Source organism: Protopterus annectens, chromosome 9.part0 (genome assembly GCF_019279795.1).
Source record: "Protopterus annectens isolate FY-2018-M chromosome 9.part0, PAN1.0, whole genome shotgun sequence".
NCBI classification, from domain to species: Eukaryota; Metazoa; Chordata; order Ceratodontiformes; family Protopteridae; genus Protopterus; species Protopterus annectens.
The window spans coordinates 16770046-16782427 of record NC_056743.1 but is presented as its reverse complement, the minus strand read 5'-3'; the positions used below and the strand labels follow the sequence as shown (position 1 = coordinate 16782427).

The 12382-nt window shown below is 40.8% G+C and overlaps 1 protein-coding gene across 1 annotated transcript in view; it reads left to right on the top strand.

Annotated features, from left to right (window-relative positions):
- Window positions 1-11783, top strand: part of CKAP5 (cytoskeleton associated protein 5) — a 4315141-nt gene extending 4303358 nt beyond the window's left edge. Inside the window, exon 42 of the mRNA XM_044084803.1 lies at window positions 11093-11783. Coding sequence (XP_043940738.1) covers window positions 11093-11332 — 240 coding nt within the window. The 3' untranslated portion in view covers window positions 11333-11783. The remainder of the gene's footprint in view (window positions 1-11092) is intronic.
- The last annotated feature ends 599 nt before the right edge of the window (window positions 11784-12382 follow it).

Sequence of the window (12382 nt, the reverse complement as noted above, 5' to 3'; positions counted from 1 at the left end):
CGTCGTCTGTGTGGCGACATGCGTGAATGGACGTTCCTTCGTTGAAGGTTATGCGTTAGGCCCGGCAAGCCAGCACGTAAAAATCTACTGCCAATCATTAGCGGACCGGAGTTCCGCTGTGGCGACCCCTAACCGGGAAAAGCCGAACGACACAACATGCCCATATCTTTGCAAGGGGGCATAGTGACAACACAGTTGACAATAAGCCACACAACTTGTATACTGATCTGTAGTCTTTGTGTTGCAGGTAATGAGATATTATGCTTTGTCAGATTATGAGAAATATAGTCCTATTTCTACAAGTATCTCCGTAAAGAAGCATCACACAGTAAGGGTTAAGGCATCATTTTAAAGCTTGCATTCACACACAATTACAAATAGTGTGGGCCTACATTGTATGTTCACCAAGATATTGTGATTTCTTTTACCAAAAAATGTAAAATGACAAATATTTAATAATGACTTGAATACACACTATCAACATTTACACCATTGGAAAGATCAGTCTCTCTTATTTGTTTTATTTATTTATTTGCAGTTGGTTAACCAGGATAGTCCATTGGGCCAATAAAAACCTGTTTTCAATGGAGTCCTGGGGAGAAGAGCTCCAAAACAAAGGTTACAAAAAGATTACAGCAGTTTACAATTTCAATCATTTGTAGGTTCAAGACAAAACAAAGATTAAGCAGTTACAATACAATTTTTAGGTTACATTTTGTAGATAAAGATTTAAGCAGGTACAGTAAAATTCTTAGGTTACATTTTGTAGAAAAACAAAACATTACTTTAGTAAATATACAGTTTCTTGAAATGGAATAGTAGGCTTTGAGAATTATAAGAGGTTATTTACAGTTGGCTTAGTATTTGGAAATATATGATATAGTTGCCTGTAGGAAGTGGAGAATAGGCTATGAGGGGTGGGAGAAGCATTCCCACATAGATGTTAGATGTGAGTGGAGTGATTTTTTTAAAGGAAGGGAGTTTGGTGATAGTACGGATGGAGGGAGGGAGTTCCATAGGCGTGCCAGGGCAAAGGACAGGTGGTTTTGTCCTGGGGAGCGAAGGGGTTTGTACAGTTCTATTAGGTTTTGGTTGCTAGATCTTAGGAGTCGTTGTGGCTGGTGCATTTTAAAGGTAGAGCAGAGGGAGGGATGAAAAATTAGTTTGTTTGCATAAGTAAGCTGAGTATAGGAGAGATAGTTGGGAAGCTCTAGCCAATTTAGTTTGTGGAGAGATGCATAGTGATGGGTTGATGATTTGTGGCTAGTGGCAAATCTGGCAATTTTATTATAACAAGAAGACAGTTTTGTTTTGAGAGAGGATTCTAGGTTTGTTAGGAGAAGGGGCACCATAAAGGAGGGAAGGGATGAGAAATGTAGTAGGGAGAGTGACCTTAGTAGATGTAGTGAGTTATCGATTGTGTCGGTAGAGCATGCCAAGTTTTTGGTGTTTTTTTTATGTTTAGTTGTAGGTGGGTATTGAATTTAAGCTGGCCATTAATCTGGACTCCTAGCAGTTTGGTTTCAGATACCAGTTCAAGAGGTGTGTTGTTCTGGCTGGTGATGGAGAAAGAGTGTTGGTTTTAGAGGGGGGGGTACGTACCATAAGTTTGTTTTTTGATGCATTGAGTACTAGATTGTCTTTCATCCACTGTTCTGTGGTAGAGAGGGCGTCTTGAGTCAGTTTTAAGAGAGTGGGGATGGATGTGGCTGCACAGATAATTGTTGAATCATCTGCATATTGAATAAGGTTAGCATGAGGGATTGAGTGGAAGAAATCATTTATGAATATATTGAAGAGGAGAGGACCCAAAATGAAACCCTGGGGGGACACCAGTGGGGGTGTTAAGGATAGAGGAGATGGCTTTTTTCCACTTGACAGCTTGTTGCGTGTTGGAGAGAGAGCTGGTGAACCAATTGAGAGAGGAAGGGGATAGCTTTAGGTTAGGTAGTTTAGTAAGGAGAATGTTGTGAGAGAGAGTATCGAAGGCCTTAGAGAGGTTAAGGAGGGAGGGGGTAGATACAGTAGAGCCAGAATCCCTGGCTTTATTCAGTTTCCAGGAAGGATAGGAGGGCAGTCATGGTGCTGTGACTGAATCCGTGTTGGGTGGAAGTTCAATAGTTGTCTAAGAGACAGGGAAGGAGTATATTTTCGCATTTACATTTTAAGTGTAGCTTTTATTGTTAAAGAGTTATGAACATTTATTTTCTGTTTAGTAATACAAAATGGATTGTCTGACAGCTCAGGCTGCGCTGTTCTTATGGTGGAAGTAAGCAGTCAGCTGAGTTAAAGTCCAGGAAACTTTGTGTCTACGAGTTTGAGGCAGTATGCCTTTTTCAGGTAGTTAATCCCCCATGAACAGGTGATTTGGTTGGATGGTGAGTGTCTATAGTAGGTCTAGGTACGGGTTATGACATTCTTGGGGCATAGGTGGCGATTTGTAGTTACCTAGGATATAAGGACTTTATCCACGTGCAAATCACCATAGATAAACTCCGGGGCATCATCCAGCTATAGACCCCCCTCCATGACTCAGGACTCCCACTCCTCTTACCTGGATCTACTTGACTCCATCAAGGTACACTAACAACCCTGATCCTTCAACCACCCCACCATAGACTGGGTGAAGTATTCCTGAACTAATGTACTCTGTCAGTGATCCCTTAACTTAATCAATTCTAACGCATTAGACCAGCTCGTCTCATCCCCCAGAAGGGGAGATAACATTCTGGACTTGGTTCTAACCACCATGAGCAACCACTGCACCACTCCCCCATAGTATGCTCTTCCCTGGGGAGATTAGTTTATCGGACTGTGTCATTCGAAGTTTCTATCTTACCTCCACCCTACCCCCCAGCTGTAATCAACCTTAAAAACTTCTCTAAAGCTGACTTCAGCCTCCCTATCTGCAGCTTCACACCACCAAGCCCCCCCCCCCCCTGAGGATGCAAACAACTATGCTGAACAGTACACCAGTGCAGTATACAAGCACCTGTACAACTACATGGACTCAGCCATACCCAATAGAACTAAAACCTGCTCCTCATGGAAGCACAAACCTGTTTGGTGGAAATCCTGTATCAACAAGCTTTACAACAAACGGTAGAAACTGTCGAAGGGTAAAAAGGAACAAATTCCAAATTGGAAAAACTCCCTCCTTAGCCTCAACAAGCAAATTAGATCACTAGTGAAAACCTCCATGGCCAGTTATGAATGAAAACTAGCCTCCGAAACAAAGGGAAACCACAAAGTCATCTTCAGTTACGTCAGGAACCTCCATGGCAAAGCCAGGTTTGTTCCGAATTAATGCTGGTGTCACACTGATCCTGTTGACTTAGCCTTCCTGCTAGCAGATAGGTTCAGCACAAACTTCACCCCCCTGTCATCGTCTCCCCAAGGCCCTTTCAACATCCCCAATAGTTGTTCCCACCTCACATCTCCGTAAATTGTTACAGGCCCTATCCAAGGCAAAGAGCACAGCTTCCATGGGACCTGTTAGTATCCCAGGATGTATTCTACATCATCTCCAGCAAGAGATGGCTTCGCCATTTAACACCCTTTTCAACCACTGGCTAAGTACAGGCTTCATTCCAGCAGAGTGGAGAACTGCCATTATCCCCTTGCACAAAGGTGGTGCCACTACTGACCCTGGAAACTATCGCCTCATTAGCTTGACAAGTCTGATCTGTAAACCATGGAGCGTATTATGGATCTCGTAAACGAGGACATAGGCCATCTCCAAGAGGTTGACTCCACTGATTTTGGATTCGTCAAGGGCAGATCTTGCCTGTTGAACCTGATTGACAGTCACCAAGGCCCTGGATGAGGGAAAGTCAGTGCATACAGCTTACCTTGACTTGGCTAAGGCCTTTGACAAAATCCCCCACTCGAGCATCATTGAAAAGCTAACACAACTTGGCATAAATCCCTATCTTATTAGGTGGGTGGCCACCTGTCTCACCGACAGGACCCTCAGAGTCAAAATAAATAGGCATCTCCACCTCTGATAGCAGACTTGTCACTAGTGGAGTTCCCCAGGGATCTGTCCTGGGACCCCTACTGTTTGGCATCTACTTCTCAGAGGTCCAGGCAAACACAAAAGGCCTGTGGCTGACCAAGTTTGCGGACAACTATAAGTTGGGTGCTATCACTGACTCCCCAAATGATTATAACATTTTGTAAGAGGGTCTCACAGCAACTAAGGACTGGTGCCAAAATCATGGCCTCAAGCTAAATGCAAAAAAAAAAAGTATCATCATACTATTCAGCAAAAACATGACACCTGCTGATTAACACATCAACAGCAACCCCCTAATCACACAACCTGTGGTTAGAGACATGGGCAGTCAGGTTGATAACCTCACATTCGACCACCATGTAGTGGCAGTGGGCACAAAAGCCTTTAAGATGGTTCATCTCATAAGTAAAGGGATTGCATCCGGAAAAAAGGAGGTTATCTTTCTATACTCTGTCATTAGACCAGTAACTGAGTATAATGCCCAGTTTGGCGTGTACCTCTCCAAACATTTACACCAACTGGAAAGGCCACTGAAGTACCTCACAAAGAGAACCCATGGCCTCCAACACCTGTCTTATGCAGACAGGCTCAGATCACTCTCACTCTACTCTGTATCATACAGATTGCTCAGGGGTGATCTGTGTCTGGCCTACAAGGCAGTCTGTGATCCGGTCCAACTAGAGATGCTCCATATCCATAAGTCTTAACTCCTCACGCATTACCTGCGCAAAAGGCCTGAATCTAATATATGACATCAACAAAACCTGCTGGAGAGAGAGGTTTGTCTCCCAGAGGCTGCCCAGTCTCTGGAATGGACTTCCCATACATGTCGGAGTACCTCGCTGACCCATTTCATGCGCAACCTTGGTGAGTGGATGGGAAACCACATATTTGTCCCAGGGGTTCCACCTGTGTCCCTCTTTGTCAGGGGAAACAGGTGCTGACTGAGGTTCCTTTTTGGGGATAAACTCTTGGCTAGGCTTGTAAGGCCCCCAGGGCCGTTAGCCTAGTAACCTCCTATGATCCTATGAAAGGGATTTTGCATGTTATAGATGTACACATACATCCATGATGCTAATAGGAGAGTACATTGGACTTATAGTCAAACAAAGCAGATCTATCCAGGAAAACAGAGCTAATCAGTATCCAAATTTTAAGCGGCTGGCTAATTCTATTGCTGTTTGTAGTAATTACTATGACAGAAGTCCTCAATGATAGAGCTAGGAACACTCCACTAGGGCATCAACCTGTAGGAATGTCTCATCTCGGACTGTCTTCTGGATTTCAGTTCAAACCTTCTCCGGTCATTGCAAGATTCTTATCCTAAGAATTTGCATTTGCATTCTTGGAGGGCATGCTGGCTGTCTCAACCAAGCCTGTGATTAAGGTCTGTACTGCTTTAGTACAGCAGTAATCCTTTTGGTAAACATAATGAAGTTATGTGATCAACTCACCATAACAGCAGATGTTTAAATACAAGGATTACTGCTGTAATTCCGTCTAATACCTTGTGATATCCAAAATTACTGAGGCTGAAGGCTGTTTATCTGTCAATTGCTTGTGCTGTCTTTCTTTTCTTACTGCCCACAAATGGCCATCAGCTACCACCATCTCCTTTCTTTGTTCAACAGATCTCCCAGACTGGCCTCAGCATTTCCCAGGTGCAACCCTGACCTATGTCTAAAACTATTGAAGGAGATAGATGATGCTGTTTGCAGCATCATACTGTTACTGGGGAGTATTCCATATCTCCCATTATCCCCTAACAGCATTATGAGCTGTGCATCTGCCACCTTCAGGATGTGTACGTTCATTTCCGCTCAAGTGCATCTTTCCTGACTTAGCAGTGTACCACTTGGAGCACTGAGCCCAACAGGTTCATAATGCTGCTATTGTAGCAAGTGTAGGTTACCTCCCTCCCTCCCCTAGGATGGGTAAGTCAAAGTTGGCCACACACTCGCATCATTCCCCACACAGCCTCTGCAGCACTCGTGTCGCTTGTCAAGCATAAGTAGTCTAGGGGGGGACAGTAAGGCTTTATCTTCTGCACCACAGCATCACTCATTTTTTTGTGTCGTCCTGATGGGAGGAAAATGCTATCTAAAGGACTGTTGTCGAATTAGCTTAAAAGCTGTAAAGAGGCAAACTTGGTAGCATCTGTGTTTCTACAAAAAGGAACTAAACTGTATTTATTAATGAACATCAAACTAATAAGAAACCTCACAGTTTGGAGGGTCTGAATTATGTTAATCACCTAGTTCATTAATAAAAATCGATCTGTAAAATACATGCTACAAAATAATAGAAAATAGGTAGTCCACAGTTGATTTAAAAATGGTAGGTAGTCCACAGTTGAGTTTAAAATGGTATATCCTTTATTGAAACACACAAATGAGTGATCCTACTGGAGTATAATGAAAAACATCAGAAACATTCCGTATTTTTATATTTATGTATGTGTGTGTGTGTGTGTGTGTATATATATATATATATATATATATATATATATATATATATATATATATATATATATATATATATATATAAAATCAGATTAGTTGGAGCAAGGGGAGTGGTCACAGAGGGTGGTTCTGTTAAGAGCAGTAAAAGCATTAGTCATTCCTTTAACCAAGTCCCCCTTAACACCATAGTGTAATCTAAGACTGTGCTATCTAAAACTGAAACTAAAAAGCTAAGGAGAAATTGTTTATTTTACATTTGTTTACCGGGATAGTCCGACTGGATATATGTCCATTTTCAGCAGAGGCCTGGGAGAAAAGCTCCAAATAGACAAAATTACATAGATAACATTTAAAAGTATAAAACAAAGTATATAGCAAAGAATCAAAACAAAGTGATTATGTACAGTGGTTCGTGGTGTTCCCTAATAGGGACACACAATTTACATGGTCAGACACAATTAGAGGCAGGAGACATTAGATAGCATACAGAGCTTGGTGAGGTAGTTACCTGTACGATATTTAGAGATTATCCTTTCAATATTTAACTTAATCAGGGTTGGTACACAGGCTAAGCCAATTCATTTTGAGATACTGTTTGAGGTTATTTTTGAATAGACCTATGAAGGATTGTAGGGTTATATAGTTTGGCAACGAATTCCAGGTTTTGCCAACAAAGTTGGCAAACAGGGATTCACCAGCAGCATTATTAGCTTCGTGAGTTTGGATGAGTTGTTTGTTGGCTGATCGCAGGGATCTCAAGTTGTTATAGGGCTTAATGATATTTATAAGTGGGGGTAGCCTCAGGGTGGTACAACATTTTGTGCGCTATTAAGAGTTGATTGAATTGAATTAGGCTGGGCAGTTCTAGCCAGTCTAGTTATTTCAGATTCTTGCAGTGGTGGGTTCTGTAAGTGGCGCCAGTGGCGAAATTGCAATACAAGACTAGCCTATTAACACTTCATATAGGCTAACCAAATAGTGCAAGCTATATTAAGAAACTAACAAAATGATTAGCTAACTAACAAAAAAAGATCTACCAGAAGACATCTTGGCAGTGTTTTACTGTATTTAACCCCCTGGTAGTTTTGTACAGAAATGGGCGCGGCCTGAGTGATTGCCATAGCAAATGGTTGTGATGTATGCAAATGGTGCATGATTGACATGCCATGCAGATTTGCTTCACTGCCCACATCATAGCTCTTAACTGTACAGATTTTCTCAATGTCCAGATTTTTCCTTCATGTTTCTGATCTGTTTCTCATAAAGTTGTGGTTTTCTGACATATCATTGGCAAATCATTGATGGTTGAAGCCAGAAAATGACAGACATTTGAGTTTGACTTTATACTCTTCAGAAAATTCATGCAAATTCAAAACTTATTATTCTGTCAACTTTCTAAGTTTGTAAGAGCAATATTTAAAAAGTGCCTGTATTTTGGGGCCTTTGTTCCCCCCATTATTTATTGGATTGTCCAAATTTCGTGCTCTAAGGTTGAGATTTATGTTCCACATGAATATTCATCAAGGGGGCAGTACATTTACCTGTTTGTATGTAGTGTTATCTGTACCGACTCGAAGATCACAGTATATTGAGGAAAAGGTTTATTTGTATGTATCATATCACAGTCAACTGTGCACAACCATCATTTGCATACATCATTTTCATTTTGCTACTGTTCAGTGTAGTTTAGAGAGGTGACCTTTTTTTCCTACTGTTCATGCTGTTTACAGATCCTGATAATACTTGTTACACTTCAGAGGAATAACCATTGTCTGAGGATGAAATATTGTCTTTAATAATGGTAGTGCTACGTATCCATCACATTTTCCTTTTCCTTTCATTTATTTTTTTAAATTTATTTCTGTATAGCAGGAAGTGCACTTTGTATCATTATTAAAGAGAAGACTAATCTGAACTGTTATTTCTTGGTATTATAACAGGTTTGCAGGATCTGTATACCGCATGCTCAGAATGCCATGTGAATGTTCATGCAGAAGGAGAAGACATCAACATGAGTATTCATAGATTTTCATACACATCACCTGGATCTGGGTGGTGGGTGGGGTTTGGGCGGGCCTTACACATCTCGGGGGGGGGGGGTTAATACAGTAAAACAAAGCTGCCATCTGTCAGAATATGAAAGGCAAATGTCATTTGTTGACTACTCTCATTACAGTTTATAATCTTCTTAAGAAATTACTATTAAAGCAAACAAGTGCCTCAATTCATTATATGTGGTGATCATTAATGCAAAACAAATTCCATGGTAACCCATGAAGTCTCAGAAATCCAGTGTGCAAACCTATACTGGGTCAAAAACAAAACGAGAAGAAACTTTGCAGTGTTGAGGGTGTGATGCTCACTTCCTGAATTATGTTAAGCACCCTGTTCATTAATAAAAATCAAACTGTAAAATATTTTCTACAAAATAATGCAATAGAAAATAGTGGGTTCTAAGTACTGTGTACTGTAATTATGTGCACAGATGTCTTCAATTTAGTTATATTTGTTGATTTCTTGGGAGTTGCTGTCTCAGTAGCTGGGAGTGAACTATTTTCACAATGCCGCCATTTGTGGTGGCAAGCATGGCAGCCATTTCTGTTTTTCTTCCCTCCCTGCTTTGTAACTGCTTAGTTTCTTTGCCATGAAGTGTCTGACTTGTTTGGCACTGGATTATTCCTTGTCATTAATACTTTGTGGTGAATGTTCATTCCCCAGTCAAGTTACTACTACTCTCCTGTCCGTTTTCTAAGCTGGAGGTTTAGCAGAATATGATGCAGGCATGTGCAGAGGGGTGTTCTTTTCCAGACCACAGTGTAGTGCAGCCACTGGCTGTCATGTATGTATCGTGCTAGAGATTTTGAGGAGGGTGTCAACAGGGCAAGTGATTCTAGTTCACTTATTTATCTTGGACTCAACTTGTGAGGGGAATGAGTAGGTATTTGGCTGCTGTCTTCGGGATGGGAATGAGTGGAACTGGCCTCTCACTTCTGATGTGAATGAATGAATGGATAAGAAAGGGTGCTCTAGGAAGAGAGAGCTGTTGGCTAAGTCAGAAGGACAGACAGTAAATGATTTGTATAAAGAGATTGGAGACTGTTCTTAGTGTGTCCTAAGTACTATGTACTGTAATTATGTGCACAGATGTCTTCAGTTTAGCTACATTTGTTGATTTCTAGGCGTTGCTATCACAGTAGCTGGGAATGAGCTAGTGCACATAGGCTATGTACTGTTCTTTTGTTGTGCCATGTGGTGTCACACATTGTACTGGTGTGCAATGCCAGAACCTGAAAGAGTGAATGAAGCCAGTTTTAGACCCATATGGGAGGGGCTGCTGCTTTTCACCTAAAAAAGAAATGAATTATATTTCTTTAATACGTCAGCTGGTAATGTGTGGGGTCTCTCCTTTTGTGGTTAGAAACTAACAAGTGCTTAGTTAAGTTTTCCATCCAGTAGTTTTGATGTCCCTCTTACAGGGAAATGTCCATTCATATATGTTTGTAAAACTTGCAGGTGTCTCTCTCTCCGTAATTATGGTAGTTGTGCCTGCTCATTGACTTGGGGTGACCTTGGTGGGTTGAGGGCATTCCTCTTAGCTTATAAATTCTGGAAGTAATAGGGGGTGGGGACAAAGGCCTAAAATCAGAGACCAATTTTAAATATGAAAGTTGCTAGAGTACCAAGTTTTGTGTTAGCTTGTAATGAGAATATGAAGTCTGAAACTCAGTGTCTGACATTATGTAGTGGCTTCAGATTCTCAAATTTGCCCGAAAACTACACATTTTATGAGGAACAGATCAAAAATGTGAGGTGAAAATCTGGTCAGTTTAGAGATATGGCTGAGGGGCTAGAAGAGGTCTCTCCATTACATACAGTGGTTTAAGGAGTTAATGCCAAATAAGTTTTTAATGTGGGGGGGGGGCAAAACTTGAGTGGAAGGTAGGGCAGCCTGAAGAGAGTTGTCTTTTGTTGGTCATCTGATGGGGTATGAATGTATTTGGTATTTGTGATGGGCTTAGCATAACCTTTTGCAATATTTGATCATGTTAAGCAAATATTTTTTTTATTCTGTTGATCTTTGATTATAATCACCTCCTTTTTACTGGGACGTGGAACAAGGTTACATGATCAAGACAAAACTCCCTGATTATTACTAAATTGTGTTTACTTTAACTGGAGGAGTAATCCGATCCTTCTCAGACCATTTTCAGTCAAAGTCCAGGTTATAACTTGTATATGGAAGTTTAGTGTAGCCAGTGTCCACCAACATATCTTTGGGAAGAAACTGGAGCAGCAAGAGAAAACCTGTGTAGACCGAGAGAGAGATCAAGCAAACCTTGAGATAAACAGTAACTAGGATTGAACCTCTAAACACTGAAGTTGACCCAGAAATCTTTCTACTAAGCCACCTTATTACCTATTCCATGTTGTATACTAAGGTACTGTATGGTTAAATAAAAAAAAGTCAGATAATAGTTATGTTTACACTTGTGAAGCGAAAAAGTGAAAAATTAAGTAGTTATGTCATTTGAAAAATATCTTTGTAGCTAATGAGCAATAGGCAGTTCAAAAATGCTTGCATTGCTTTTACTGTGTTCATTTTTTTTTCCAGGAAGAAAAAACACCTCTGACATCATTACTGTCTAAACCAAGTCACCCCACAGTTGCGTCGTCGACAGACATGCTACATGGGAGACTTTCACAGCTGAAGGAATCTCGAGAACACAGTCAACATTCAGACTTAGATTCCAACCAGACTCTTTCTAGCACTATCAGTACTTCCTCTTCATCAGCAGCCAATATAGATGACTTGAAAAAGAGACTAGAAAGGATAAAAAGTGGTCGCAAGTGACACTTGCAGGCCATTGCCACTGCTGCTCTCTTAATCTAGAACTGGCTGGACTAGCGACCTGCATAGTTATTTGGCCACTTTTTGGCCACATGTGAATAAACCTGTTTTATGTACAATACAGTGTAGTTTTTGGACTGCATATTGTATCTCACACTGTACATATCGTTTATTTCCTTGACCTAACATTTTACCCATCAGAAATGTGTTAGACTTTCAATGTACAGTTTATTCTTATTATCTTTCTGGCATTTTTATAAGTGTTTACAGATTTTCTTAACCTGAGTTTGTCATGGAGTCCTAGAGTAACAAATTCTGTTCATTTTTTCTTTTAGTCTTCATTTTTGAACCTTTTTCCATGTAATACTTGAATTTTTGGTTCTGTATAGAATCATGAGGCATGGCATGAAGTACTTTTAAGTGTCATTTTGTAAATAAAGAAGTTAATAACTCACTTTAGGTCACTTCTTTAGGTTGTGTGTTCCAGAAACACACAGCTAGTGGTCTAGATGTGTCAAAAATGTCATTTGTTCTGATACATGATCTGCAGGTAACTGGTTTTGGAGTAAAATTGGATGTGAAAATTAAGTACCCAACACGCACACACTTGTTGCACTGTACTTCACTAGTAAACATTCACAGACTTCAGGGCAGCAGCAATCTCAGATTGTCTCAAGGAGGTTTTTGCAGATACAGAAGGCACAGTATGTATTTGTGATGTGTATATTCAAATTGTTTCAGTCCTCATGTTGGAATTTAGGCTGCAGTCACAAAACATTGAGCATTATCTCTCAGATGTTCTTCGTGTTTCGCTGTTGCAGTCATCACTTTTGAGTTATCTGCTTGCAGTAGCCCTCAGTCGGCCTGATTAACAAAGTCTTGGGTCCTGCGTCTGTTGCTGTCCCTTCTTCCATGACGTCAGGTCGTCAGGGGTATAAAACATGCAGCCGACGTCATTACATCAGTCTTTCTTGCCATGCGGTGCCCGAAGCAGTTCACAAGTGCCGGTTGGCCGACTCCTGAAATTTTCTTTTTCGAGTTTCAGAACCGAAG